The sequence below is a fragment of the Pezoporus occidentalis genome, unplaced genomic scaffold (assembly GCF_034315485.1).
Source record: "Pezoporus occidentalis ecotype Australia unplaced genomic scaffold, CSIRO_AGI_Poc_V1 ctg220, whole genome shotgun sequence".
Taxonomy (NCBI): Eukaryota; Metazoa; Chordata; class Aves; order Psittaciformes; family Psittacidae; genus Pezoporus; species Pezoporus occidentalis.
The window spans coordinates 860861-888566 of NW_026914073.1; the positions used below are offsets into that span (position 1 = coordinate 860861).

Below are 27706 nucleotides of genomic sequence, written 5' to 3' on the forward strand. Positions count from 1 at the left end.
CCTGAGCGATTTGTTACTATAGCTACGTTTTTCCATGCAGAGAGAGCTCAGATCAATGCCGGGCTAAGGTCTCCCTCCCATTTCTGCACAGCTGGAAGGCAAGAAGAGGGCTTAGCCTCGAGGCCAGGCATTGCAGACTGTACCACAGGGATGCTGTGGTTGCAGGACTCAGGACACAGCAGTGCAATGACACAACTTGTCCAGGAGTCCCTTAATATCATGCAAACACTGTAACTCTGAAGTCCATAGGGAGAGAGATGATGTTGGCCTGTGATGAAGCAGTGCAACACTACAGTGCATTTCCCTTCTCCTCCCTGAAGTCTGGCAACTGGAGAAGGAGCTAGAGGGTACCCTCGTTACGCTGGGAGATGCTAGTTTTCAGATCCTTAAGGGTTTTTCCCAGAAAGGGGAAATGAATGGGTTCTGCTATTCACTGGCAACTTTGGAAAAATGCCCTGGAAGTCAGAGCCAGCAGAGAATTTTTGGTGAATTGGAAAGTTAGAGAATTAAGTGCTTGGCTTCAAGATTTTGCTCCTTTTATTTCTGTTTGATGAGGGTTTTAATTAAATTGGAGGGAGCTCCAAAAGGAAAAGCCCTGGAAATTCAACCTTTCATTTAAAATCACCAGAAGAAAAAAAACCAACCCAAACAATAATGCTGCTGTTGTGTTTCCATGGGAAGCCAAGAATCTGCAAAGCAGCCACAAATGTGTGAAACCCTTTGGCATGGTCTGATGCCTGGAAATCACTGGGGTGAGGTGTGGGGATGCAGTTTTCTCCATCCCCATTTGAGTGGCCCCTTGGCTGCAAAGAGGTGCTGCCTTTCATGTGTGTCTGTGCGGCTGGGGAAGGCATGGGTCCATGACTGTGGGGTGGGTGAGAGAACATTCTCTGTGGCACTCTGGGGCCAGTGCGGGTGCAGAGCAAGGGTTCACCAAGCCCTGTGTCATGAGGATGGGGAAGGAGATGGGTAAATATGTCTACTGTCACTAGGACTATGTGTCTCTCCCCTTTCCTATGCTAGGATGGTGATTTGTTGCTCCCTGAGATCTCCCTCCCTGAAGGACCACCACTCAGAATCTGGCCATGTCAAATCCTGGGCAGAGAGCCCCTGAGGGTGGATAGACATCTCAGCCTGGGCTGGAGGCCACAACTTTGGCCCCAGCCTGGGCCAGCATATTGAAAGATGCCATGTGGCATCGCATCTGCGGCAGGAGGGCAGTGACAGCATCCCTTTGACGCTAATGACCTCCAGAAGTAGGTTGCACCTGTGTTATCTCCATCCTTGAGGACAGCCCAGTCCCTGTCTCTTAAAGCTTGTTCAAACCAGCCCTTTTTCTCCTCGGGGCTGGGATAACATCTCTGCACACAGCCGAAGGCCCTCCTGGCTCCACAGTAATCACCCAGAGCTGCACCAGGAAAAGCAGGTAATTAGATTCAGGCGCTTGCTTCTCCAGCAGCAAGCAGATGCAGCAAGACAGAAGTCCTGCAGAGACTTCATTCAGGGCAGGGAGAGAAATTTTGGTCTTGATCTTCCCCATCACAGTTGCCGGTATGTGGCCGCTGAGCCGGGGACCCGCTCCCCCCATCCAGCCATGCCTCGCTGGCTTATCATTTCCAATCCTATCAGAAACAAAACTGCTGCTGCTTAATGCTTCATTACAGGCTGTTATGCGTCTCCTGCACTGCCCAAGAGAGCAGCAAGGAGGGCTCTGACTCTATTTAATAACTGTTTCATGGTTCCTAATTGACAGATAAAAACGCTACTAACTCAGTTTCATCGAACATAATCCATGGGCAGGAGCAGCGGTGCCCTTCTGGAGCCCAGGCGGCAGCCTGAGTTTGGATCCATTATTGTGACATGGGAAATCCGTAACGCACTGATGTGCCATTGCGATGATGGGTTTACGTCTCACTTTTTCTTCTGTTGGTTTTGGCTTTTACAGCCTTTGTGGGGAGCTGTTTGGGATGGATTTGCGGAAGGGTAGCCGGGGCAGGCAGAGGAAGTGAGGTGGTGGCTGGTGGGTGCTTCATTTCAGGGGGCTGCTCCCACAGGGGTCTGCATGGTGCTTTGCAGAGAGGGTTGGCTTTGAAGCTTATCCCCATGAAGCTCTATCTCTGGTCACTTCAGGGATGTGTCTCGTGCTGGTAGGTCCCCAGACCCAGAGCTGTCACCCTGTGGCTGTCAGTCTGAGCAACACTTGCACCTAGAAAGATCCATCAAGCCTTTCAGCTCTGATGGGGAAGTGTCCATACTTGCTCAGGTGAAACAGAAAGAGATCTAGTCTTGTTAAAGTCAGCGGTGTTGGGAAACCAGGGTGTTTCTTTAGTTAGCAAGATCTTACTAATGCCTGGGTGTTTCCCCTGCCCCTTTTTGCTGGCGCAGGTGACGGAGTGACCCAGGCTCCTTTCATGATCCATACTGTGAAACACCAGCCAGACAAGCCCCTGCTCTCCCCAGGGAGGCATGTGCAATCACACGGCCAAAAATGCAGTGCAAACAGTAACGAGGAGTATAGCAGAGGCGGGATTCAAAAGCCACATGCTGGATTTGAAGCCTGCTATTGAACCCAGACACTTAGGGATTTGCTTTATCAGATCCCACCTGGGGCCAGCACTTCAGAAAAGGTCTTTGGAAATGAGATTTTTCAGAGTTTTCTCTTCTCATCACAGTGGCTGGAAACTTAAATACCAGCTGGGCATCCCACAGGTATTTGTGAATTGTACCTGAAGTAGAAGCAGAGTTGCTCCCAGACAGAATGGATAAAGGTGGAATTGCAAGAAGTGTTGAGGACCCATAGCTCTGTGCAGAGCAAATCAAATCTGACCATGGCTGAAGGCATGCTGGGTGGCTGAGAGGTTATTAGTAGTGAGTGCTTCAGTGATAACACAGAACATACTGATTTAAATAGAAATCACCATAATGTCAGCTCTAACAGGACCTTGTCAGTCACTTGGAGGAGAATCAAGTGGAGACTCAAAGGCATCATTAGTCCTAGTGCTGGCACACCTGGAGCATTTCCTAGCTGCAAGTATCATGCTGGAGAGAGCCAGGACTGCTCCCCTTGCTCCTGAGCTGACCAGGAGCAGGGACTGCAGGGTGCAGGCACTGCACCATTGTGTTCAGTGCACCCACAGATGCGTACGGAGCATTGCTGCAGTGAGGTTAGAGACTCAACTCACCATGACCCCCAAAGGCACACCAGACCTTTTGCCAGGAGATGGATATCCATGATCTCAGCCAGTCACAGGCGCAATGGAGGTCAGATTCCCTTGGAGTGAGTCAGCTGCATTCCTCCCCAGGGTCAGTGAACTGCACTGGGCTTCGGCGGCCTCGGCTGTCTCCAGCCTTGACACTTACAGTGATTAACTGCACTGAGGATGCTTGGTTTGGGTGGGCAAAGCAAAGGCTAAGGGACTCCAGTTGGCTGGGGACAGATTCAGCTGCTTATCCACAGGAGAGGGAGAAGAGTGGTTTCTTGGCCATCCTTCATAGCAAGAGTGCTTTTATCAGTGGGGTATGAAGGGGTGATAAAATGCATCCAGCTATCTCCATAGACAGCTAATCCATTGCTATGGATTTGTTGTTAGGATTCCAACAGACACATACAGTTCCTTGTAGCTGGCTGTAACTCTTGTGCCATGGTACAGCCACCTGCAATGCCAACTGCTCTCATCATGATATGGAGCCATGTCGTACCATGCAAACAGAGACATCATGCAAGATAATAGCCAAGCTGTCAAGACAAAATGAGTCTCACCATGTAAGAGAAGGGTTTCTCCATTCCCAGGTTTTCAGAGTGATTCCTCCTGACCACTGTGCTTCCATGGGAATTGGGTATTTTGCAGAGGAAACCTCCCTTGCCTTTCAGCTTTCCCATCAAACACGATGGGCAGATCATCTGCTGGATCTGTTGCACAGACAGCACAGGCAGTGCTAAGGTGGCTTTGCATTACCAGACTTCTGCAACCGAGTCTTTTCCTGCTCTAGGGAATTTAAACCACCTGGAGAAGCTCACTATGAGGACACAGCTTCCCTGTGGCCAGCTCACAGCCTGGTACTTCCATTGAGCAGCAGTGTTGAGTGAAAGGCTCAGCACAGCACATTCATGCATTAGAGTGAATGGTAATACTGATTCAGCCCTCTGGGTTATCTCTAGAGCATTACAGACCTGATCAGCATCAGCTGCTTCCTGAGGACAAGAGAAGACAGGCAAATCCACCTGCTTGGTACACATGCTGGGAGTGGGCAGGCACTGGGAGCTGTGGCTGGGTGTGCTTTGTGTGTGGTTTTCCATGGTACAGAGGTCTCTGCATGCACTCAACATTGCATACAGACAGCAGTCCAGGTTTAGTGTTCCTGTAAATTACATATGCGGAGTTTTTTTCCCAGTCAACGTGACCTTCTTGCAGGAGTGGATCTCCCAGGTGCAGTGCTGCTGATGCTTCACAGCCCTCCAACAGCACCCCAGTGCTCTGCAGCCTCCTCAAGGTGCTCATTTCAATACGGAAACCCCAGTAGGGAAAGACCAACAAAGATGCTGCATAAGCAGCCAAAATCCTGCTGTCTGGGCCTGCACAAACTATGCTGTCAGTGAGTCCCACTACTGTGAGCCTGCTGGTGTCAGGCAGCATCCATAGGGGGGATAAGGATATTTCCAGCTTAGAAGCCAGTTTATAATGCTTGGATATTCTCCAGCCAAACCACCTGGGCTCCAATTTCCACTAACCCACCTCATTTCCTTATTTGTTTTAATCTCCCAGCAAAAATGAAACCATTGGTTGCTTTGACCAGCTCCTTGCCTGGAATTAAGTTACTAGCTCCTAAACACTGGTGGTCCTGGGCTGCCTTGTCCCAGAGAGAAGGTAACAGACAGTAAAACTGCAACCGAGGAGCTGCAGCCAAACAAGCAGCCTTGTCCCCAAAGACTACAAGGTGACAGACCCCACTGTCCTTGTGCCACAGGCAGAGGCAGGTGCGTGCATCCGTCTGATGTGGGACGGGAGGGAGATGTGGGGAACCACTGCTGTTGCCTGCCCTGTTGCATGGATCATGCCAAGGCACTCCCCTGAATGAATCCCTCTTTGCAGAACTGTCAGGAAAGTAATTCAGCCCTGATTTAAAGACTTAAAGTGGCAGGGAATCCACTAGAGCCTTTGGCGTGCTCTTTCAGGTTTTAATTACCCATGTGTCAAAAACATTCGCCATTGTTCTTGGTTGAATCTCTGCAGCTTCGGCTTTATCTGCTTGGGTTTGTGCTGGCAGATGGAAGGTCAGGACAGTGATGTCAAATGCACATTACTGAGCCACAGCCAGTCTGGCTTTGCACATCATGCCCACTCTGGGCAACAAAGATGCTTGATGGGCATCGTGTTTGCAAAGCTAATGGGCTCTCTAGCACAAGTACATTGGCTGTTTGCCCTGTATTGCCATGAAAACACTGCAAACAGTCTTTTAGGGAAAGACTCAGTTTGCCTTTCCCAGGTGCCTGTCTGTCACCATCTAGCACAGCAAGAACAGAGGTTTAACTGCTTGGCCCAGTCAGCTCCCTTCCAGATAGGTAAAGGCAGCCCTAGGACCAACAGCCCAGCCATTCAGGGAGGTTACTCTACCCAGCTCTCCATGGCCCTCCTGCAAAGCCTCTTTCCCCAGGCTTGGCTCCCATTAGGCTGTCCTCTGATCCTCACGGCATTCCTCCAACTCAGGGCTGAGGAAGGGCAGGATCTGCCCCATATGCCTCCGTCACTGGGTAAAGACACGGTGGAGGGCGTCACTGGGTTGAACAAGCATGGCCTTGTGGATTTTTGTGCAGAAACAAGTTATGGGCCAGTGTGGTCAATGTGAGGACATCTAGTTAAGGGTCATGGGGAAAGGGCAGGTCCCAGTGATGGCCTAGACAGGACCTCTCATAGGAACAGCTTTAGCATCCCCCATTATAAAAACATGGGCACTAATTCCTCTTGATTACAGGCAGCCTTGTTATCCCAATAGCCACTCAGCAGCCACTCCAGCACTGGGCACAGCCCTGACCCTGAGAATCAGTGCACAAGTGCTGAGAGCTCAAATTTTCTAAATCCCATCCCTTCTCATGCCTTGAGAGGCATCCCACATCTTGGGAGGCTTTTGGCCATGTGGGGGCCAACATCTTAGGTATAAACCCTGATCTCAGGCAGAGCCTTCCTCCCACATCCACCTTTTGGGGATTTTGGGTGGCTTTCCTTACCGAGATCTATTGGTAGAGTTACTTTTAATAGCACGTACGTGACGTGGAGTGGGATAGACCACTTCGGCTCCGGCTGGCACGTTATAAATCTCAGTGAACAAAAAACACAAAGGGCTAGGAGGGTGGGGGGTGAAAAAAAGCAGAAGGAAGAGACCATTTTCCCAGAGCCCAAAGCGAGCAGGGGTGGGGAGAGGGAAAGGCAGGGTCGTACGGCTCGCTGGGGCAGAGTGTGCAGTTGTTTATACTGGAAATGAGTTTCTGTTTATTGCAAGCTATGGTGGGGAGACCACAAAGTGAGCGTAAAACAAAATGGGAAGGGTGTGGGGAAAGCCAGGGGAGGGGGAGCGGGTGCCTTTGACAAACTCCAGAAGTCATGTCCAGTAATAAATCAAGCCGGGATCTGTCCCAGGACACAGGACCCAGAACATCTGCTTGGGATGCAGGGAAGCTGGGTGGGTGAGGAGGGGTCTCCCAGCCCTGCATGAGGCCAGATGGGGGGGGCGCTGGGAGCTTGGGCAGCTCAGCCACTGATGGGTGCTGTGCCTGGCAGTGTGAAAGTGCAGGCAGAGGTGCACTGAACACGTGGGTTCACCAGGACATATGGGAAGGTGAATACTGGGAGTTGAACAGGCATCCTCAGTCAGCCTCTCCATCCTTAGTGGCCATCCCTTGGCTGCTGTGTTCGTCCACTTCCTTGGCTGTAAGGTGGCACAGAGTGCTTTTCTCCCTTTTATCCTTTCTCCCAAGCTTTGCAGTAAGTACCATCTGGAAAAGCAATTCCTGCAACGTCTCACAGCTGGGACATGGCGTAAGTGCCACTGGGCAGGCAGGTCCCTGCCCTCTCTGAGGGAATTAGTAGGTTAATGTGGCTGCTCGTGAAATCAGAGACAAATCTCCTGATAACCCCACTGGGGCCAGCATCGTATCCATTCTCTGTACAGGCTTTGAAGGTATTAAGTGTTAAGGATTTTGATTTGACATCTGAATCCAGCTGCATTGTTGTGAGAAGCCGTTGCAGATTATTGCTGTAGACCAAACTTTCTTAGATAATCTATTGCCGTGAGTTTAGTGCTTTGGAAGGGGTGATGGATGTTTGTTTTGCAGATTTTAAGCATTCCCTTCCTCTCTTTCCTTTTCCCTTTCCTTGGAAAATGGATCCTATTAACCACTGCAGATGACACAACACATGCCAATACATTTGCAACCCATTTGGCTCTCAGTTAAGGGCTGCATTCGAGCTACAGGCTTCCCCAAGGGTCCAAGTAAAGCTTTGGGATGGGGAGCAGAAACAAAGACTGTGCATCTGCCCTCCAGCTCCTTGCCCAGTTTTTGCCATTCCAGCCCATATTAGTGCAGAAAGCAGGAGAGACAGCCACGGAGATGCACGTGTGAGCTATGAACTCAAATGTTGTTTGCATTTTATTATGCCAGGCTTTGGCTGAGCTGCTCTGCCATAACTCTGTGGGTGCTGCTATAGGAACTGCTCTCCAAAAGTGCCCATGAACAACTTACTGGGTGTGGAGCAGGTTCCAAGCTGTGCCTCCAGCGTCTCCCTGTTGCAGCACATTCTTACAGCTCTCATGCACAGATGAGCCCCTGCCCTCAGAGCTGTCCCTGCTGCTCGCCTCACTTCAGAAGGATGCTGAGCTGTCTGTATGCCTCAAAGAGACAGTTGTGTTGCAGGAGGCATTTGCAGTGCAGGCGGCAGCAGTGTGCTCCTGGTCCATGACAGGGCAGTGGGGCTCATGTGAGCCAGGACACCTCAGCCATCCTTCTGCTGTTGGCAAGGTCCGGATCTTGGGCTTGCTTTTCTCCTGCAATTTTCTGTGCAACGCTTCAGAGAGCACAGCAAAATCCTTCAGTGACTCTAATAACGTTTCCCTCCAAAGCTCTAGGGTATTTCTCCCCCCATCCGTGTGAAGTCACGCTTCAGGTCTGCTGAAATCCTATCAAATACCTCCTGAAATCCCCCGGAGCCGACAGTTTATTGAGAGTCCAGGACTGTTTGACCTTGGATGGGGTGAGAAAGGCAGCGGAAGAAAAAGCAGCTCTGGGCTTCCCTGCCAAACTGCTTGATCCTGCGACGAGCCTCTTGCAGAGACTATGACCCAGAAAGGAATCAGTCCCAGCCCATCGATGGGGTATCTGAGCACTGTGCTTTCCTCTTCTCTCTGCCCCATGTCTCACCCTGCTGTGCTGGGCAGTGCTGCTGCATGTGCAGTGAGGTACCTTGCAAATAGAAGCAGCAATGCCCTGATCACCTCTGTGTGCATCCTTCACCCCTTGCCCTGCCCAAAAGAGATTTGGAGACCTCCAGGTAACAGCTCAGATCCCAGCTCTGGTGCTTGGTGTTTGCAGGGGGGTTGCCTGTTCCAGGGGAGGAGCTCTGTGCTGGGAGTTCCCACCAGCCCTCAGGAAACAAAGAAAATACATAAATATAACAATACATATGATTTGGGACTGTTTAGAAGCTGCGGGGAGACCTCATAGCAGCCTTCCAGTATCTGAAGGGGGCCTACAAGGATGCCGGTGAGGGACTCTACATCTGGGACTGTAGTGACAGCACAAGAGGTGATGGGCTTAAACTGAAACAGGGGAGATTTAGATCAGATCTAAGGAAGAAACTCTTCCCTGTGAGGGTGATGAGTACCTGGCACAAGTTGCAGAGAGAAGCTGTGGCTGCCCCATCCCTGGCAGTGTTCAAGGCCAGCCTGGATGGGGCTTGGAACAACTTTGTCTAGTGCAAGGTGTCCCTGCCCATGGCAGGGGGTTGGAGCTAGATGATGTTAAGGTCCTTTCCAACCCAAACCATGCTGGGATTCTATGATTCTATTAACAATAAGTCCTTGTTATATATTCTTTGTTGGAAGCAAACCAGAGGATGTGTGAGAGGCCGCTGTCCTCCTTGAAGAGGGACAGGGTGTGCTGAGCATCCAGGTTATTGCTGCTGGGGCAACGATGCCGCCCTCATCACTGATGTGGTACTGATGCACTCAGCAAAAAGTGTGTTTGCTTGTAGGGTTTCATTGTTAAAAGACCATCGATAAATTACAGGGAGTCCAGAGAAAAATTGATTAAAGGATTAGAAGGTAGTGTATGACCTAAAGGAGAGATTAAGGGAATTTAGCAAGGTGCTCACTGTCAAGTGGAGCTGAGAGAAGTAGGGAGGGAAGAAAATGAAAACAGCCTTGCAAAGATTTTACAGGTGATGATTAGAGTGGGTGAAAACAGTCACTGTGAGTAATTGAGAGCCAGTTTGTGATTCACACTTCTTTTGCTTTGCAAATTGTGGGCTCCCACATGAGTGGGAAGGGGCTCCCCAAGCGTCTCGAGGTCTTGGACCTGTCCTGGCCATGCATGCCAGGAGCATCCATGGAGGATTTAAGCACTGAGCCAGGATTTGGGGAGATAAGTGCCATTTTCATAAAGCAAAGAACCTTTTTTTAGCTCAGTTTCTTTACAGATGGGCTGAATAATGGGACCTCCCTTGAAGTCCGCTGAGTTAAGGATGCAGCTATTACTTACAAATGCAAACACACCGGGTTTGTGTGACTTACATCATCCTAATGATCACATTGCTGTAAGATAAAAATGAGATCAGGGACTGATTCAGGCCTGAGAATAAGAAAAAAACAACAGATATTTGTAAAGAGAGAAGTGGTGTCGAGCAGTGGTGTCAGCTGAGCAGTTATCTCAGCCCACCCCTTCCAGAAATTCCACAGTCCTGGGTTTCATTCCCTTGAAGGACACCCTTTGGACAGGCTGGAGACACTGATGCTCTGAAGTTGCATCTAGGGGAGGATCTAGGCTTGAGATGGGGACCCTCCTTCTGTTAGTGACATGCCTGACTGGTACCCTCTCAAAGCCAGAGAAAGGGCTAAGGACTGGTGTGGAGACCTCATTTCCTGAGACAAATGAAGCATCTTCCTTGATGCTTATCATTAATGTGCTAGCAGCATCCCTGAGCAGCCTGAACAGCACCACCACGAGAGCTACCCCCTGTGTCTGTCTTGGCCCCATCCCCACCCAGAGTCCAGTGCTGTGATCTTCCAGGGTATATGATGCAGAAGGATATGGGAGATAGACCAGATGAAGTGGTGTCTGTTCACTAGACATGCCAAGGAGACTGCTGCAGGGACTAGCATGGATTCAGGGTGGGAACAGCATGGAAAGCAGCCATAGGAGGTTCCTTCTGGTCCTATATGTGCTCTCTACAGCCAACTCTGTCATTTCTCAGGGGACCCCTGGCTCCAGCCCAGCTGTTTTCACAAGGTACCTGCAGTTAGTTTCCAATCAGGACTGAGACAATGACATGAAGCTGGGCAAAGCTAACAGCATTGCAGGAGCCAGGGCTCTCACACACAGACGGCTGCATGGCCCTGGGGCTGAGGGACTGGCATAGGTTGCAGATTAGCCTCACAGAACAGCATAGCACCTTACCAGGAGAACAGCAGTACAGGGCAGTCCCTGGGATGTGAGCTGGTGGCCAGGGGATGCTGAGATTGCGTGATCAAACCCAAATGCAATCCGTGTGGCCAAACACAGGGTCAGCATGAGGTTGAGCAAATGGCTCTGCTGCCTGTGCAGACAGGGGGTACCTGGGCACAGAATCACACTTTCAGGTCCTCTGTCCTGACTGAATATAAGGTAGAGCAGCTGGCGTAGGCTGGAGGGTGCCATAGGGTCAGCCTTGTCAGGGGATGTGAGCGCAGCCTGAAGTGTTTCCTCTATCAAAATATATGGGATAAAAGAGGAGAGGGTGGTTTTCCACAGATGCTAAAGAAAAGCTATTCCTGCCAGTGCCAGTGCAAGAAGAAAGGAGGTGATGTGTATGTCTGGTTACTAACTGCTCCTATCCAGTCCAGGCAGGAGCAGAGAACCCTAAAATATCTTTTTCTCTCCTCCAAAGAGTCAGATATTTCTTAGTTCTTCCTCTCCATTCCCTATGGTGTGAAAGACCTGCCAACAGGTACCCCTCTCACTTGAGTAGTGTAGAGAGCAGCCTGGGGAAGAGCAGAGCAGGGAAAGGGACGCATCCAGGCTGCATCAAGAGAGGGATGAAGACAGAAGAGGCACTCTTGGAGAGCTGCTGGCTGTTAGAAGCAGCCCACACTCCTCCACTGGGAGTTATAGCTGGTAATATTCATGGCTAGCTTGCTGCTCTGTACATGACAAAGTGCTTGTAGCTTCCCTCTGGAGGCTTCTCCTGGATAAATATACAATTTCCAGGAGTTCTGGTGGGACAGCTTTGCAGAGGATACATGGCTGCTGATGGTCCCAGTTGTGTCTGATTGCACCTGGTATTTTCACTATCTGCTCCATCTGGAGAGGCTGGGAGGACAGATTGCTTTCTTTCAGCCATTAAATAAGGTGATGGAGGGGGCAGGGGCATTGCATGGCGCAGATTGTACAGGGAAATGGTGCCTGGAGCTGGGAAAAGAGGGAGAAGGGGATGCTGAGCTCTCTTCTGCAAGCCCTGCAGACATGGAGGCAGGGAGATGCCATGGCACAGACCTTCAGGCTCCCCAGTAACTGCTGGGGATCCCTAAGGGCCACCCTGCATGCCCCTTGCACAGCTGAACCAGGGGAGGCACTACCCTCCTGCACACTGGCAGGGATATTCCCTCTCTCTGGCTGGCAGCTTTTCCAGCTGAGTTCCTAGAGGGGATTTCTAGGTCTCTGCACAGGTTTGGGTTCCAGGGCTGTGTGCTGCTAATAGCTGGTGTGGGCTGAGACAGGGAACAGCAGAAACCAGCACTTTAGAGCAGTTCTGGGCTGCTCTGATCAAGCCTTTTGCCAAGGGGTACCAAGGGAGGTAGCTACTCCTCTCTGGAGACTGGGAAAGCTCTGGAGACTGGGAATGATGTGGGATGTGTTCCCACATCCACAACTTCCTTGGGGTAGGCAGCAGCTGCTGGGGGACCCATGTGGGTGCTAGGAAGCATTTCTCCCTGCACTGCCTTGACACAGTGCATCCAGCCCCATATTGAAGAGAAGGGTCCCTGGAAGCAGAAACTGTTTTTGCAGCAGCTGGAAAATCCCATGCAACTCATATCTCACATAACTTCCCGAGCATTTTGTAAGGGATAGGCACATCTTTTGGGTGGGAGTTGTCAGGCCATCAAGCTGTCCTCCCCAGACCCCAGCAGCGGAAAGCCCTACTGCTGTGCTGAGAAAGCAAAGAGCACATCAGCTCTCTGCTGTCCATGTCACGGCTGCACCCTTTCCTGGGTGCCAGGCTGGGCACAGCAGCCTGGCATCCTGGGATGCTCCAGCCCCCCTCTGCAGGGAGGGATGCCCTTTCCACCCTGGAAAGGCTCCCTTTGCCCCTTTTCGTGGCACCTTCCCCTGGGGGCTGCACAGTCCCTCACCCCACACCACTCTCCAGGTCTCCAGGAGCTGGATGGAGGCCCAGCACGCTCAATCCCAGAGCAGCCGGTAATGAGGTTTGGTCATTACTGCCCGGGGCTATGTGCGAACCAGTGACCTGGCTCTGAAATGGTTTATGTTACATGCAAATCCCCTCGCAGAGGTGTTGGGGGAGGAAAGCCGGCCTCCCCGTGAACTCCCCGGGCTGGAGAGCAAACCCCAGTGCTGCAAAGGGCTTCCCATGCCCCGTGCGCTCACCGTGCTGCCGCATCCTGCCTTGGTGGTGTACCCGTCCCAGTGTGCCGCACCAAACACCGTGGGTCCTGGCCTTGCTCGAGGCCTGGTGGTGCTACCGTTGTACACGAAACAATAATCAACTGCCGTAACGAGGATGCAGAGTAGCTGAGCTGGCTTCCCTGCTGCTGCGCCAGCTCCAAGTAGAAACAGCTGCATTTGGTTTGGTTAAATGTTTTATTTACTCCCAATTATCCCAGATAACAGATTTGCCTTCTTTTGTTCAATATTTAATACTCTTTCAGAGAAAAGATGCTCTTTTGGTTTCTAACGGAGGACAGCAGGATTAGAAGGGATGCTCTGCTGTAGTGAGGTTCCAAGCGATAGCTGGAAGCACCCAGCGACCCTGCTGCACATCGGTTCCTCAGGTGTCCAGCCCAGCATTCTCTGGCCTGTGGGGACAAAGTCACTTTTACAGGAATACAGAGGAATCTGGGAATCATCTTTGCAGCTGGGAGCGGGGGTTTGTCATGGGTTTGGGGTGCCTGATGTCTTCACCTGCTTAAATCCCCTTCCTGCAGCATCTTCAGAGAGGGCTGCTGTGCCCTCCGCCCACCATTGCTACTGGAGCCCCTCTCCCTCATTCCTCTCTCTGCTTAACCAGGCTTGCTTGATAATCTGCTGAAGGCTTGAGAGCTGTCAGGTTTGAAGAGCACCTCCACTGTGCCGTGAATAGCACAGCCTCATGCAGTGCAGGATGAAGCGAACCCCTGTGAGCCTGTTATCAAGCCATCCTGCTGCAAGGCAGCTTTTAGGGCTAGGAGCTTGAACTGTAATTTGGGTTTAAAATGGGGCTCTGGGCTCCGTATGAGTAATGCCTCGCCCAAAAATTTACAGCGCTGCCTCTTGACGCGCGCGCTGAATTTTCTGCAAGGGAAATGAGAAAATCCATAGGTTGGTTTACGAGCCCAAATCAGTGTAAAACAAGGCCTTTTAGAAATTTATCTTTTGCTGAGTCCACCTTTTCTCAGGCACCTTCTGGGGAATAAATTCTTGCTCTTTGAGGCTGGGGAACTGGTTCCTCCGTGGCAGCGAGGCCATGGGACTTCGGTTACAGCTATAGGTGTCCCTGGTCTGTTTTGGGAGCTCTTGGGGAGATGCTGCAGTTTGAGGGTGTCGAGGTTGGGCAAAGGACTGGCTGACTGCAGGCAACTGGTGTTCCGCTGGGATGGCTCACACTTCGGAGGGATACATCTTCAGGGTTTAATGTCCCCCTGAAAATACCCCTTGCTAAAGCTGCAGTGGCTTAGAGTGAATGGGAGAGACCGAAACCGTGTCTCTGTCACTTACACAGATCACCCAGGAGGTCAGCAAGGGACAAGCCCTTCTCACCCCATACCCCTGCTTTCTGACTTTCTCTTTAATTAATTTTGCTGCAGTAATTTTAACAAAAACTTGCTTAATCGTTCTGAAAGAAGTGGTGCTTATGAGCTGACATTCCCAGAGTGCAGAAGCACAATGCAGAGGAGCATCACCTGCCTCCATAGCACCCCACCACTGTTCTCTGCACCTCTCCTCAGCCTCACCCTTATCCAAGAACAGCCTGGACAAGGGGCAATGGAGCAAAATCATATCTTTGCCTCCCTCCCTTTCTCCAGCAATGAATCACAGCCACATCCCAACATTTGGAGTGGTGGAAGGACTGTCCACACCACAGCCATGCTGCAGTTACAGGTGGAGCACAGCAGGCACATGTACCCCTGACCAGGCGGTAGAAATATGATTTATTCATCATTGTTTTCTTTGTTCTTTCCTACCAGTCTGCTGTACACAGACAATTTTAGAAGAGCAACGTTAGATAAATAATACATCATGCTTGCAGTGAGCGTGTGTGTAACAAATGCCTCTGCGTAGGTGTGCTCACAGTGTGCTGTGCTTGTGCATGTATGCCTGTGTGCTCAGTGCTGGCATCTCACACCTGGATGCATCCCTGTTGTGTCCTCCAGCCTCTGCAGCTTTGGTTTCAGTCACTTTTGGTGCCTTTTTCCTTACAGGTACATACCCACCATCACAACTGCGGTGCGAGGATGTGGAGGGCATGTTGAGCAGAGGCAAGACATAGGGCAACAATCCTGCCATGGGCAGTAGGGAGAGGCAGGGATGCTAACAGCAGGAGTCTGGTGGCAGAACATCATCAGTGCTGGGGTTGTCCGCCAGTGTGGGAACCACTCATGTGCAGGCAGGCTGCATCGCAGCTGTAGCTGTAGCACAAGCACATGCTGCTGTTATGCAGCGTGGAGGCTCTGCTGGCCCAAGATAATGAGTTATGCAGGTGACCCCACAAGCACGCTGTAGGATCAGTATCTGAATGTGCCCCGAGTGAACGAGAAAAAATACTTCCTACAGAAGTGTTTGAGACACCTCTTAAAACTTTTATTGGCACTATTTTTTGTATCACTCCACCTGTGGATCAAGGCATCTTTAGTACGTTCAGCCCTCAGCAGGAGAGGAAAGTTATAACTGATCCATTTCAGGAACCTCTAAAAATGACCTAAAATAACTTTTCTATATATAAAAATGTCACGATTTTAATGTCCATTATCTCATGACCTAGCAGGGCTAGGAAAAGCTATTGTAGATCATTTTTAGTGGTTTCTAAAATGGATTGGTCACACTTTTCCTCTGTGCAATGGGACACGGGGTACAAGGACAACTGGGCTTCAGAGATGTGGAGGGAGACAAAAGCCTGTGTCTGTGCTGATATATCCAGAGCTGTTTCATCCTCAAAGACTACTTGTGCTCTCCCCAGCTGAGCAGGGATGCTGGAGCTCATCAAGCAACAGCCATTTCCAACAAGGTGGAGAGACATAAGTCAAATGGATGCAAAAACTGGGCACCATGTGTTGGGAAAGACAACAATGTCCCTTCCACCAACCTTCTGTGAGGTCTGCAGTGATGATGACCCTGGCTGCAGCTTTTGCTGTCTGTCACAAATCTGAATTTTGCTGGAGTAATGCATGGCTTGTACCATGCAAGTGATGGGATTCACCCAGCTCTGACACAGCTGTTTATCTCCTTGCCCCAAGCTTTTGCAGCAAGGCTGGTTGCAGCCTAAGCCGCTGGTAAGCTGCCATGGATGGGCATTAAACACACTGGGTTTGAAGAGAGGACATAAGCAGAGCACGTGGGAAAAGTGGCTTCCTGCCATGTGAGAGGTTAATAGACAGATTAGAGAGGGCAGGCACTGTTTGCAGGGGGAAAGGAAAGGAGCTCTGCCTTCACTGAGTTCAGCACCTCCATGAGGCAATGAGGAAGTAAATATTTGCCAGGGTTAGGGATGCTGCATGCAGGAGCCAGGGGAGAAATGTCAGTGCAGGGAACACGTGTTGCCTGGGCTGGTTTTGGTGATGGGCAGGGGCTGAGAGCTGGACATCAGCCAGGGGAGGGTGGAGGAGGTGGGAGCAGGACACCCCACACCCAGAGCCACTGCCCATAGCCTCAGGGCAGAAAAAGCCTTTAATGCTCCCTTGATGGCTTTGTTTTCCTCCACTGCCTTTCTTGCTCTCTCCATTGCCCGACGGGCTGGCCCACCTCCAAAGACAGCATTACGGAGTGCCGGATCGATTGGAGCCTGCAATTTTATTTGCTCTCTTTAAGAGCCTTTGTAGAATGAGCTGTGCCAGCGAGTGCCTTTCCTGGGAGAGGAGGGGAAAGGAATGGGATTGCAAGCCGGCATCTCAAACAGGGAGATGGGGGAACTGCCACTTCCCTATGGGAAAAGACACTGTGGCTGGGTGGGCAAAGACAGCCCTCCTGATGAGCTGTGGCAGTGAGAAGAGGCTTGCAGCCCTCTCCCTTGTGGTGCCTGACAGTCATGGTCGTGGTCACCTGCATGGTGTCATGATCACAGCCCTAAGTGCACACTGTACTGGCCCATGGGGTGTACTTTCTGCCCATCAAGGTGAGAAGTGGGACAGTTGTGTGACATCCTCCTCCCAAAATGCCTGTGGCTCTGGGGCTGATGGCGCTTTAGAGAGATGGACCTGGAAGGAGTGTTCCTGTGAGACAGCCTGTCCCAGCATGGAGAGAGACGGTGATGTCTGGGGCAGCACAGAGAAGCATCCCTTCAACTGCAGTGCACTGGGGTGCTGCATGGGCATCAGGGTGGCAGAGATACTGGAGTAATTCTGTCCCCTTTCCCAGGCTCTCCTTCCACTTTGGGCTTGATAAAAGGGACCAGAGAATGAAAGGTGGAAGATGCAGTGGGCACAGAGGTTGGGGCTGAATTTGGGACCCCAGTCTAGGAGAAAAGGACAGGATCTTCAAGGCAGTGAGGCTGTGAAAATGGGGCACCTTCAAGGTCTGCTGCAGTGTGGGGATGGAAGTGGGAGGCAGTTTGGACAGCCCCCCTTCTCCCAGAAAAGCAACCTGAGCTCTCCCCACTCTCTTCCTTTGTGGAGGAAATATCACAGATCACCAAGAGCCAGATCCAGCATAATACTGGAAACAATGGAGATAAATTATCCTCAGACGAACTAATTGCAGCCCAGTGCAGCACCTGCCTCCTCCCGGTGCAGGGACCCTGCACGACTTCAGGGATGCTTACAGAAGCACCGACTGCGAGAGCAGAGCCTCTGCTTGCGCCCGTGTGGTGCGGGACATTGAGCACAAGCAGCAAGTGCAGGAGCCCGGCAGCATCCCCAGCATCTCCCCCCACGCAGCATCTGCATCCCCAGCCGGTGCTCCGGGTGCCCGGCGGGCGCTGTTAGCCCACACTGCCACCACGCGGTCAGTCGGACCTCGAGATCTGTCCCTAGACCCCGTGCACCCCTCCGAAACCCCCCCCCCGGGAGCCCTCTTTGCCCCCTGCATGCGGTCCTACTTCATCCCGGGGGGGCAGCGGTGGGGCAGGGAAGGGGTTAATGAGCAGCTGAGGAGGAGGATGGAGCTGTAGCAGGGATCAAGCCCTTGTCTCTGGCCTTGCGATTAGCCACTCTGTTTTGCTGCGGAGGGTCTGCTTGAATAATTTAGCTGTGAGGATCATTAACCAGGCTCTGGCCTTCGTCTGCCGACTGAAGGCTGAAATAGCCATTAGGAGGAATGAGCATCATGGGCCGGCACAGCCTCCCCTCCCTGCCAGACCATTCCTCTCCCTCTCTTTCCCTCTCCCTCTCCTTCTCCTTTTCCCTCTCCTTCTTTTCCTTCTTTTCCTCCTTTTCCTCCTTCTCCTCCTTTTCCTCTCTCCTCTCCTCTCCTCTCCTCTCCTCTCCTCTCCTCTCCTCTCCTCTCCTCTCCTCTCCTCTCCTCTCCTCTCCTCTCCTCTCTTCTCCCCTTTTCCCTCTCCCTCTCCTCCTCCCTGCTCCCTAACTCTGCTGCCCTTGGCTGTCTTACCAAACACTTGCTTCCTTCCCAGCCCTGCCCCAGAGGTACTGGCACACATGCAAGACCCATGCCTCAGTTTCCCCTATGTAGACTGCAGGAGGGTGCAGCAGCTGGAGCTTTTGGAATCCCCCCACAAAGCTTTTCTAGCAAAACCCATCATTTGTTTCTGACCCTGGGCTCTGCTGTGCAATGCTGACCCAGGATCCATGAGGACTGCGCTCGTGGCAAACCAGCGGGCTTGGCCCAGTACAGAGGGCACAGTTCAAGCAGTTTTCATCAGGGTCCTGCTGTGGTCCCAGGTGGAGCTTAATCCTTGACTCGCTGCACCCTTTGCTTCTCTGGCATGGCATGCAGAGCGGTGTGAGGCTGGTGTGTGGCTTCCCTGCACCAGCATCAGTATGGACTGCTCTATAGCAAGACACGGTGCATGCATAGTCCTGTGGGACTTGTGATTTGCCCTTGCAGGCTTTGGAGGAAAGCATTACCCAGCCTGGGGGTGCTCCCTGAACTCTTGCATCACTGCATCCCTGTTTGCAATCTCATTTTGGGTAACAGCCATAGGTAATGCATGTGCCTCAGCAGCAGGGAGGAGAGCGGTCAGCCCTGCTGGGACCTTGGTGGGGTAGTGAGCAGCAATGTCTGTGCGGAGGCTGTCAGGTCTCCTGGATTTGTTTCAAAACCTCTGCTTGGAGAAAAGAGTGTGTCCTGGCACGTCCTGGGGAATGCTGGGGGACATGGAGACAAGGGCTAATGCAGGAAGAGAAAGAGGAAGCACTACAGGTTCAGACAGCCTTTCCAAGGGAACCCTGGTACATATCCAGCCCAGGGAGTGCATTTTGTGGCAAGGTATTGTGCCAGCATTCTGCAGTTAAAGCCAGACTCTGCTCTTAGCAATGCAAGTCTCCAGGTATCGAGGAGCTGACTTCAGTGTCAGGACAGATTAGGGTTTTACCAACCTACAAGGGCAAAATTTATCAGCTGCAGGGTCACATCTCCCCCTCTTGCACACACGGACCCTCAGCATTCTGCAGTCTTCCTGTGGCTCTGTCTGTACTCCTGCTATGAGCACACAGTGCATGTATGACCAGGGAAGCCGAGTGCAGTGTAAACACTTGTTTGGACTTAGCATCCTCTTCTGCCTCCAGCCTCTAGGACTTAGGGCCCCGGGATGGGATGCTGAAAGCGTTAACACTGCCAGTCCCCCCGCAGAGCTGGATTTTCTTTGCCTGTTTTAAGGTTGTTCCTCCTCATCTTGCCATAAATGGTTCTTCTTTCCTCCCTTTGAGGACCTCTGGTCTTTCAGAGGATCATCCCTCAACAAGTTTATCGCTCCCCAGGGACATAGCAGAGAAAGCTGTAAGCACTGTAGCTTAATGGGGTCAAGAGAGCAGCACCTCCTCCCCATCAGTGATGTCTCTGTCACAGCCTTGAAGACAATTTGCCCCGATACCTGCCAACCTCCTCTGTCATTCCATCTCTCATTAGAGCTGCCAGGGGAGGAGGTGAGCTGCTGTGCACAGCTCAGCCAAAGCAAGGTCTCATGGGGAAGCTCAGCAGCAGACATGGGATAAGGGCCCCTAAGTCCTTCACACAGCTGATGAACACAGACCAGGCTCCCCTCACAAACTGTGTCCTTCCCAAGCTGGCAGTTGTTAGGAATGAAGGGACACCCCCTTGTTCAGAACCTGGTGATAACCCCACCTCAATGGGCTTTTTCTCTTCTCCTTGCAGTTCCCCCAAAGGAGCCAGTGCTGATGTGCCGGTCCAACAACTACCCGAAGGGTTTCTACTGCAGCTGGCACCTGCCCACTCCCACCTACATCCCCAATTCCTTCAACATCTCCGTCATGTAAGTGCTTGGGAAGGAAGGATACAGCAGGGTGAGCTTTTGTCTCTGCAGCCTGGAGCAGGTCCCAGATATTGCTGTGAAGTGTTGGGGCAGTGGGTCTGACCTCTGCTGAGCATATGGGATCAGTGTCCCAAAAGTGGGCTGGGGGAAGGATGCTCCAGGGACCTCCAAACTGAATGTTTGGCACCAGGGCTCTGTTACAAGTAAGTTCTAATTTCCCCAGAGGAGACCAGGGAAGTCCCCCCCACCCCAGGCCCCCTTTCCATGACCCCAAGTCCATCCTCTCTGCACCACTAGTCCATAATGGAGGTTGTGCCTGCTGCTTTTTGGCACATCTGGCACAGCCACACTCCCGTCTGCCATACACCGGCTGTGGCCATGCAGCAGCAGTGTCCTCACCTAGAACTGACTGGCATGGCATCATCCTCCTCTCTGTGCCTGGGTCCTGCCACAGCCCTTGTACACACTGGTGCTATGTATTATCTTCTGGGACTTGTGTCACCAACAAAAGGAGACCCTGTTCCTCTTACAGGAGAGACAGAGCCAACCCCAGCACCAGCAGGGTCTCATCCTTTCCATGGGGCCAGCATAAGGACATTCACCTCTGTACAGGCTTAGGATAAAACATCATGCACGTGAGCCTGCAGAATTCCCTGGTGGGAAGAGAGGAGCCCTTTAGCTGTGACAGGGGCTGATGAATGGGGACCATGGGCAGAACAGGAACAGAGCCATGCTCCTTCTTCCTCCTCCCTCCAGCAGCATGGGCACATTACCACCTCAAGCACTGCTCCATAAGTAACAGCTCTTCTCACCTCTTCTTTCCAGACACGGCACGAGGGAGATGGTCTGTGAGAAGGATGTCTTTCCCAAAAACAGGTGTCACATCAGGTACCTCCAGCTCTTCTCGACTGTGAAGTACAAGGTGACTCTGACAGTCACGAATGCCCTGGGCAAAAGCTCCACCACTCTCACCTTTGATGAGTTCGCTATAGGTAACTTTCACAGCAGCAACTGGCCTCTCTGAGATGGTGTTGGGGTTGGCTTTGGTCTGCATGCAGTGTCACACACAGAAGTGACAGGCTGGCTGTCCAAGTGGAGCCTCTGCCTATTCATGCATGAGATAGAGCTAGGGTCTGAGCCACACTGGCATCTTCCCAGTGCCCCCCTCATTCTCATGGTCCTGATGTAACTCATGCAAACATTGGAGCACCCTGGGGGACTCAGGCAGGATGCCCACAGGAAGTCCCCATGAGGGTCCCATCAGTGCCCTGCCTGGTCTCATTCCCAGTGGTCCAGGTCTCCTGTGGTTGCTGAGCTGCTCCCTGCTTGGGGGCTGGGGAAGCAACTGCCGTACGTTGGGCAGAGGGATACAAAACTGGTGTGATCCAAATGGTGCTGCTCTTCTTGCCCCTGTGAGTGCTCCTAAAAGAGAGGTTTGGTGTTTGTGCTGGAAGCAGAGTCATGAGAACAAAGACTGGAAGAGAAATTAAAATGTCTCATCCATATCCCCTCATCCGTATTCAGGATAAAACCCTCCCAAAGTCGAAGTCTACCAACCCCTACCTAACATGCTCCTAAAACCCTTATTTCCCCCTTTACACCTTTTCACTGCCCTACATGGACAGATGATGCTGTGCAAATGCTTTCCATGGCACAGATGCTTCTCTGATTGTGAAGAACCGGCATGGACTGAGCAATTCAATGCCAGGCATGACAAAGCAGGGAGCTGGGCACAATGCTTTTGCCACCAGCAAAAGGCGGATTACAGCCAGTGCTGAGACAAGACTGTTCATCCTCAAAGAACAGGAGAAAATAGGAAAGAACAGAGTTCAGGAACATGTTGGAAAATTATTTGCAAGTTACATGTGGCAATTACTGGACCAGAAAAACAAATAAATGAATCCTTGAAGTGCAGCCAGCAGTCATCCTTTGCTTTCGATGTGCTGCACGTCCCATTCCCAAGTGGCTGGAAGTGCCGGAGTGCAAGAAGAGGAGCTCAGCTGCCATCCCAGATTCTGCCTTTCTACTCCAAATCCGGGAAAACATCAAACAAGGAACAAGGTGCCTGGATAGAGCAGGGGAATTGTTTTGGAGCAGGGACTTTACTGCCGTGTCCTGCAGCCACGATCCATATCTGAAGCTTGTATTCATCAGTGCATTGCAGAAGTTGATAACAAGACAAAGAGCTTAGCAGGGAAGTGTGGAATTCTAGTCACTTGGGTGCCTTTAAATGGAAATTATTGTGTTTGTGGAAGATACACTCCTTAAAAATGAAGGTAACCTTCAGCCTGCAGGGCCCAGGACAGCAATTAAGCTGCATTTTCCAAGTTCCTTGCATTCCCTCCTGCAGGAGTTCTGGGCATCATCTTGTAACATCTGCATCCCACCCATGCCCTGCCTGGCTTCCCAAACATCTGGTCCTCCATCCAGCACACAAGGGCAACCCCTGTGGGAAGCACACCCAGCTGCAAGCCCTGGGCATCCCAGCACCAGCATAAGCCGGATCCACCGCAGCAGTTTGCTCTCAGGCCAGGTCAGAGGAGCAGTGAGAGAAGCCAGCACTGCCCCAGGACAGCTATTAGCATGGGTGCAATAAGGCTGCCTCTGGCAAGAGTGCCTGGAGGAATGCAGGGTGCCTTGGCATGTCCCAGCAGTTGTGTGAGACCCTCCAGCACCACATGGCAGATGGTCTAAGACCCTCCAGAATAGCACTTGGAGAAGGGGTGATGTGACAGCGCCTATAGGAAGGGCTGTGTCCTGCACCATGGAGCCAGCCTGCTCCCATAAACACTTCAATATCTACTGGCCTTAAAATTCTGTACAGCTATGAAATTCTCCTCGGGATTTGACACAGCCACTGTGCATAAGGAGCATAGACACGGTGCTGATTTAGTGTTCAAGCAGGCAGTCGACAGGCTTAGCAGAGTCTTTACCAGATGAACTCAGCTGCTGCGGATCAACAGCTACCTACCATGAACGGAGCTTCTCCTTATGCTGCCCGTGTTTCCAATTAAAGCAAGTGAACTGTGTTAGTGTATTTTGCCATGTAATCGTGCCCCAGGTTGTGTGCTGTGCTCACAGAAGCTTCTGTGTTTCAGTGTCTCTTCCGGCTCCCTTCTTTGCAGCTGCAAACCCAGGGCTGTGCTCCAGCAGTGTGGATCTCGCACCCAGTAGGTTCCCTGGGGATCTCTACCAGCACCAGCTGGGCTGAAATCTCATGTTGGAAGCTTGGTAGATGGGGGTGTGGAAAACCTACAGCTCAGGATGAAGCCATTGCATCACTGTGTCAGAGGGTTGCAGAATCCTCTAAAATGGAGAGGCGGTGTCAAACAGCAACTGCATGATGCTTCTCCTAAAATCCCAGGGTTGGGGATGTCAGATCCTGCCTTGTGTTTTCCCCTTAGCCTAGAGAAAACCATCACACCTTCTGCATGGAGGTTGAACCCTAGGTGTGAAGCCCTGTCCTCCTGCCCTGCTGGGGCAGATGATAACTTTTGCTGCCCCAAGTCCATGCCTTGCTGATGGTTGTTCCATGCCTGCTATTAGTGGCCAGCTGCAAGGGGTCACTCTGCTTTGTCTCTTTCAGTGATGACTGGAAAAGCTTTTCCAGCCCTCTGGACTCCACCTTTCATAGGTAGGAGATCCAGGCTGCCTTCTTCCTCATCTTGCTCCTGGAAATTGTCCTGCCATCTGCTCGTAATGGCTGGGACAGAATGGGGACATTTGTGGAACCCCAGGACACAGCCCCACCTTTCTCACTTGTGTTTCAGCTCAAGAACCACATAGCTCTCACATTCATCCTCCAGGAAAGCAGGGACATCATCACATTGAAGCAACACCAGCATCCCACCTCAGTGCTTTTCTTCTCGTGTGAGCCTGGGGCAAACTAGCAGGGGAAGATGCACAGCATTAAAAGGAGTAAGGCAGCCTTGCACAGGGCCTTGCAGGCGTGGGTGCCTTCCTCAGATCTGCCATCCATCTTTTGTGTGACCTTGGGAACATCATTTGCTTCTTCCAGCTCCAGCTCTGGGGTGATTAAGACACAGAGCATCTCACAGGGGCTGCATAAGAACAAACATGCCTGTGTCTGTATGAAATTCAAAGTCTCTGAACACGGGTATACAGTTGCCTAGGCAGAAGGTCAGTTCAATTCATACTACTTAGGGAGGCAGAATTAAATTACTTAGACTGACATTTGGCTAAGACACAGAGTTTAATATCCCTCTGCTCATGGAAAATGCCAGGGGATATTTAATGGCCACAAGGGATCCATTTTAGTGCTCATTGGAGAGATGGGATGGGTGACGGGCCCCCTCCATGCTGCAGGGTCTCAGCTGCCTTTCTGAACCCAGGCTTCCTTTCAAGATGTGTCTAACACGTCCAAGGGTGATGGATAGCTAAAGACTCACAGTTAACCACGAGCATGCGGAGCCTTTAGGGAAAGCTACTCTCTGCAGCTCTTCACAGAATCACTGAACGTTTGGAGCTGGAAGGGATCATCTGTTCCACCACCTACAGCAGGGCCATTTAGAGTGGTTTACACAGGGTCGTGTCTGGGAAGGTTTTGAATGTGTCCAGGGAAGGAGACACCACAACATCTCTGGGCAGCCACCCTCAATGTAAAGGAGTTCTTCCTCACATTCAGATGGAACTTCCTGTGTTTCAGTTTGTGCCCGATGTCCCTTATCCTGTTGCTGGGCACCACTGAAAATTCTGGCCCCATCCTCTTGATACCTTCCCTTAAGGTATTTATATGCATTTTTAAGATCTTCTCTCAGCCTTCTCCAGACTAAACAGGCCCAGCTCCCTCGCCCTTTCCTCATAAGAGAGATGCTCCAGACCCTTGACCATCTTTGTAGCCCTTTGCTGCCCTTGCTCCAGGAGCACCATGTCTCTCTTGCACTGGGGAGCCCAGAACTGGACACAGTGCTCTAGGTGAGGCCTCAACAGGGTTGAGAAGAGGGGGAAGGTCACCTCGTCCAACCTGCTCTTCCTAATCCAGCCAGGACACCATTGGCCTTCTTGGCCACAAGGGCACATGGCTGGCTCATGGACAACTCATTGTCCACTGGGACCCCCATGTCCCTCTCTGCAGAGATGTTTTCCAGCGGATCATCCCCAGCTTGTCTTGTGCATGGGGTTATTCCTCCCCAGGTGCAGTATCCCACCTTGTTCTTCTGGCACTCAAGCCCTCACTTGGAAGTGGCAACCGAAAATCAAGTGGGAAGAGCTGCGTGTCGCCTCCCAGCCAAGTCTTCTTCCTAGGAATGTCTGATGATGCTCCCTCAGCTCTGCAGGATTATATTACATCTGGTTTTATAGCCGCTTAACCAGTACTCGGCCTAATGCCCATCATCCATTATTATTATTACTATTACTGCTTTTATTATGTTACTGCCTGCAGGCCCTTGCTGAGGACAGGGCTCTATTATGCTGCCTGATATACAGCCAGACAGCCCCTGACTTGCCATGTGCAGGCTAAATGGAGGCAAACAAAGGCTGGGAAAGGAGGAGCACTCATCCCCATGCGTGGAACAGGAACCCGGGAGTCTGTGGAAGACGAAGGATTCCTTCAGGGTCACATAGAAATCAGGAACCCGGACACAGCCCATCTCCACTCATTCCTCATCCGGCCCTTGCAGGACCAGCCCTAATATTTTCCATGATGAACACAGTGTAATGAGGACTGTCCTAAGAGACGTAGGTCGGTCCTTGTTGGACCACTGCTGGGAGTGCAGTCCCCTCTCCTGGCTCTTGCATCCCTTACACCTCGGAGGGACGCGGCAGACACAGCTTTGACTTTGTGCTGTTGGAAGGGCTGGCCCTGCTGCACTTTCTAGCCTGGGCAGGAGTTCCAGGGCTGGGGACGTGGCTGGGAGGTAGCTGTGAATGCTGGTTTTCCCATTAACACACAGTGCCGTCTGAAGGCTTGCTGCAGCCAGGCACAGCCCTGTTTGATGGCAGGGCTATACGGTGCTCGCTTGGAGCCAGGGCAGCTCTCTCCTGTGCATCAGGGACAGTCTGTAATCCACAGGAGAGGGGCTTGGGGCTGGATGCATGCAAAACGGGTGTGTGTCTCCCACCTCAGCATCAGAGAACCTTTTCTTTGGCTTTGCTGCAGCCCACCACAGTGGCATCTCTTGTTCCTGCTCAAGCTGTGCCTTGAAAGGGACAACTGCATTTCAGCATTCCAAAAAAGCAGGGCCAGGGTCCCTGTGTTACTCCAGAGAGTATCCCATCACATCCATCTGCAGCCTGGTGCTTTCCTTCCCACTTCCTCACTGCAAAGCCACAGTTTATCATCATCTGCATTCATTCAGCCAAGCAGACTTTTGTTTGCAAACCAAGCCCGCCAAGCCAGCACTGGATTTATACTTTTATGTATATGTTTGGAATCCAAGTCCCTGTCGATGCAAGCTGATGTCCAGCCCAAGCCCAGGGATGCGAAACAAGCAGCGGTATTGCACAGCCATCTGGAGTAGCTCAGCACAGCACAGCCCCAGCAAGTCATCCCTCCTGCCAAGGATAAGGCTTTAAATGGAAAACACTGTCACATGCTGCCACAGAGAGGGATCAGTGAGAGCTGGGAGCTAGCACTAAGCACCTATGGTCAGGTCCATGGGTGCTTGCTACCAGCTGGTCCCCAAACCTCCAAGCATCCTCTGAGTGCTTTGGGGGTGGGGGAAGCTATGCAGCTCTTCTTGCACCCACTGTGGCAGAGGAAAGGCAATGTGAGGTGGTGGTGAAGATGACAGTGAAGAAGGACTAGAGAAGTGTGTATGCCATGGTGCTGAGAGGGAGGGCTGGGCAGAGGGAGATGGTTATAGCCTATGTCCTGAGGGAAACAGGGACAGATCTAGGATCCACCAAGGTGGTTGGGCTGTGTCTTCATTTCAGCATCATCCTCCTCCTGCCTCACCCACAGCCAGGAAAGTGGGTTTGAAAGCATCACAGGCTGATTTCTCCTAAGAGGAGCAAGCAGGGAGGGTGTCTTCCTGGGGACATTGCTGCAATGTCACCGTCATCCTGGAACAGAGATGGCACCAAACAGCTCACACACAACTCCACTTGCAGCAGACTGGCCCCACATCCACTGGCCTGATCCCATCCATACAGCTTCAAGAAGAGTGAAAGATGCTCTTCACACATAAGGCAGAGCTGCAAGCAGCAGGGAGGCTAGCACAGGAACAGCGCACTCATGAACAGCACCTCCTTTCTCTCCTAAGGGAAAAGGCCCTGTGTGGATACCACCTCCCACCCTGGGGTCAGAGTGGAGGAGGAGGGCTCTGAGTGCAATGCAGGAGATATACCAGACAGAGAGGGGCTCCCCATGCCCGCAGCATCCCTCTTCCATGCTTGGGAGTGGACTATGATGTTGGCACCTTCACAAGTGGCTGCTCAAGGTGATCAGAACCAGAGGATCCTTGCTCAATCCTGAGATCATCAAGCCAAGAGGGATCCACTGGCCTACCTGTGGACTTTGGAGGGGATTAAAACAGCCATTCTGGGACATGAGGACTCATATGCATTGCTATTCTTAGACTGCACAGAGAGCCCTCTTCCACCCCAGGCACAGCTGTGCACCCAGATCTCTGTGCCCAGTCCCTTTCTGACCATGGGAAAAAGGAGAAGTGTGGGTGTACCCAAAC

The 27706-nt window shown here is 51.8% G+C and overlaps 1 protein-coding gene across 3 annotated transcripts in view; it reads left to right on the forward strand.

Annotated features, from left to right (window-relative positions):
* CNTFR (ciliary neurotrophic factor receptor) overlaps window positions 1-27706 on the forward strand; it is a 205948-nt gene that overhangs the window by 161010 nt on the left and 17232 nt on the right. For all 3 annotated transcript variants that reach the window (XM_062620385.1, XM_062620386.1, XM_062620384.1), the window contains 2 exons: window positions 19940-20057; window positions 20883-21049. In XM_062620385.1, the coding sequence (XP_062476369.1) occupies window positions 19940-20057; window positions 20883-21049 (285 nt within the window). The remainder of the gene's footprint in view (window positions 1-19939; window positions 20058-20882; window positions 21050-27706) is intronic.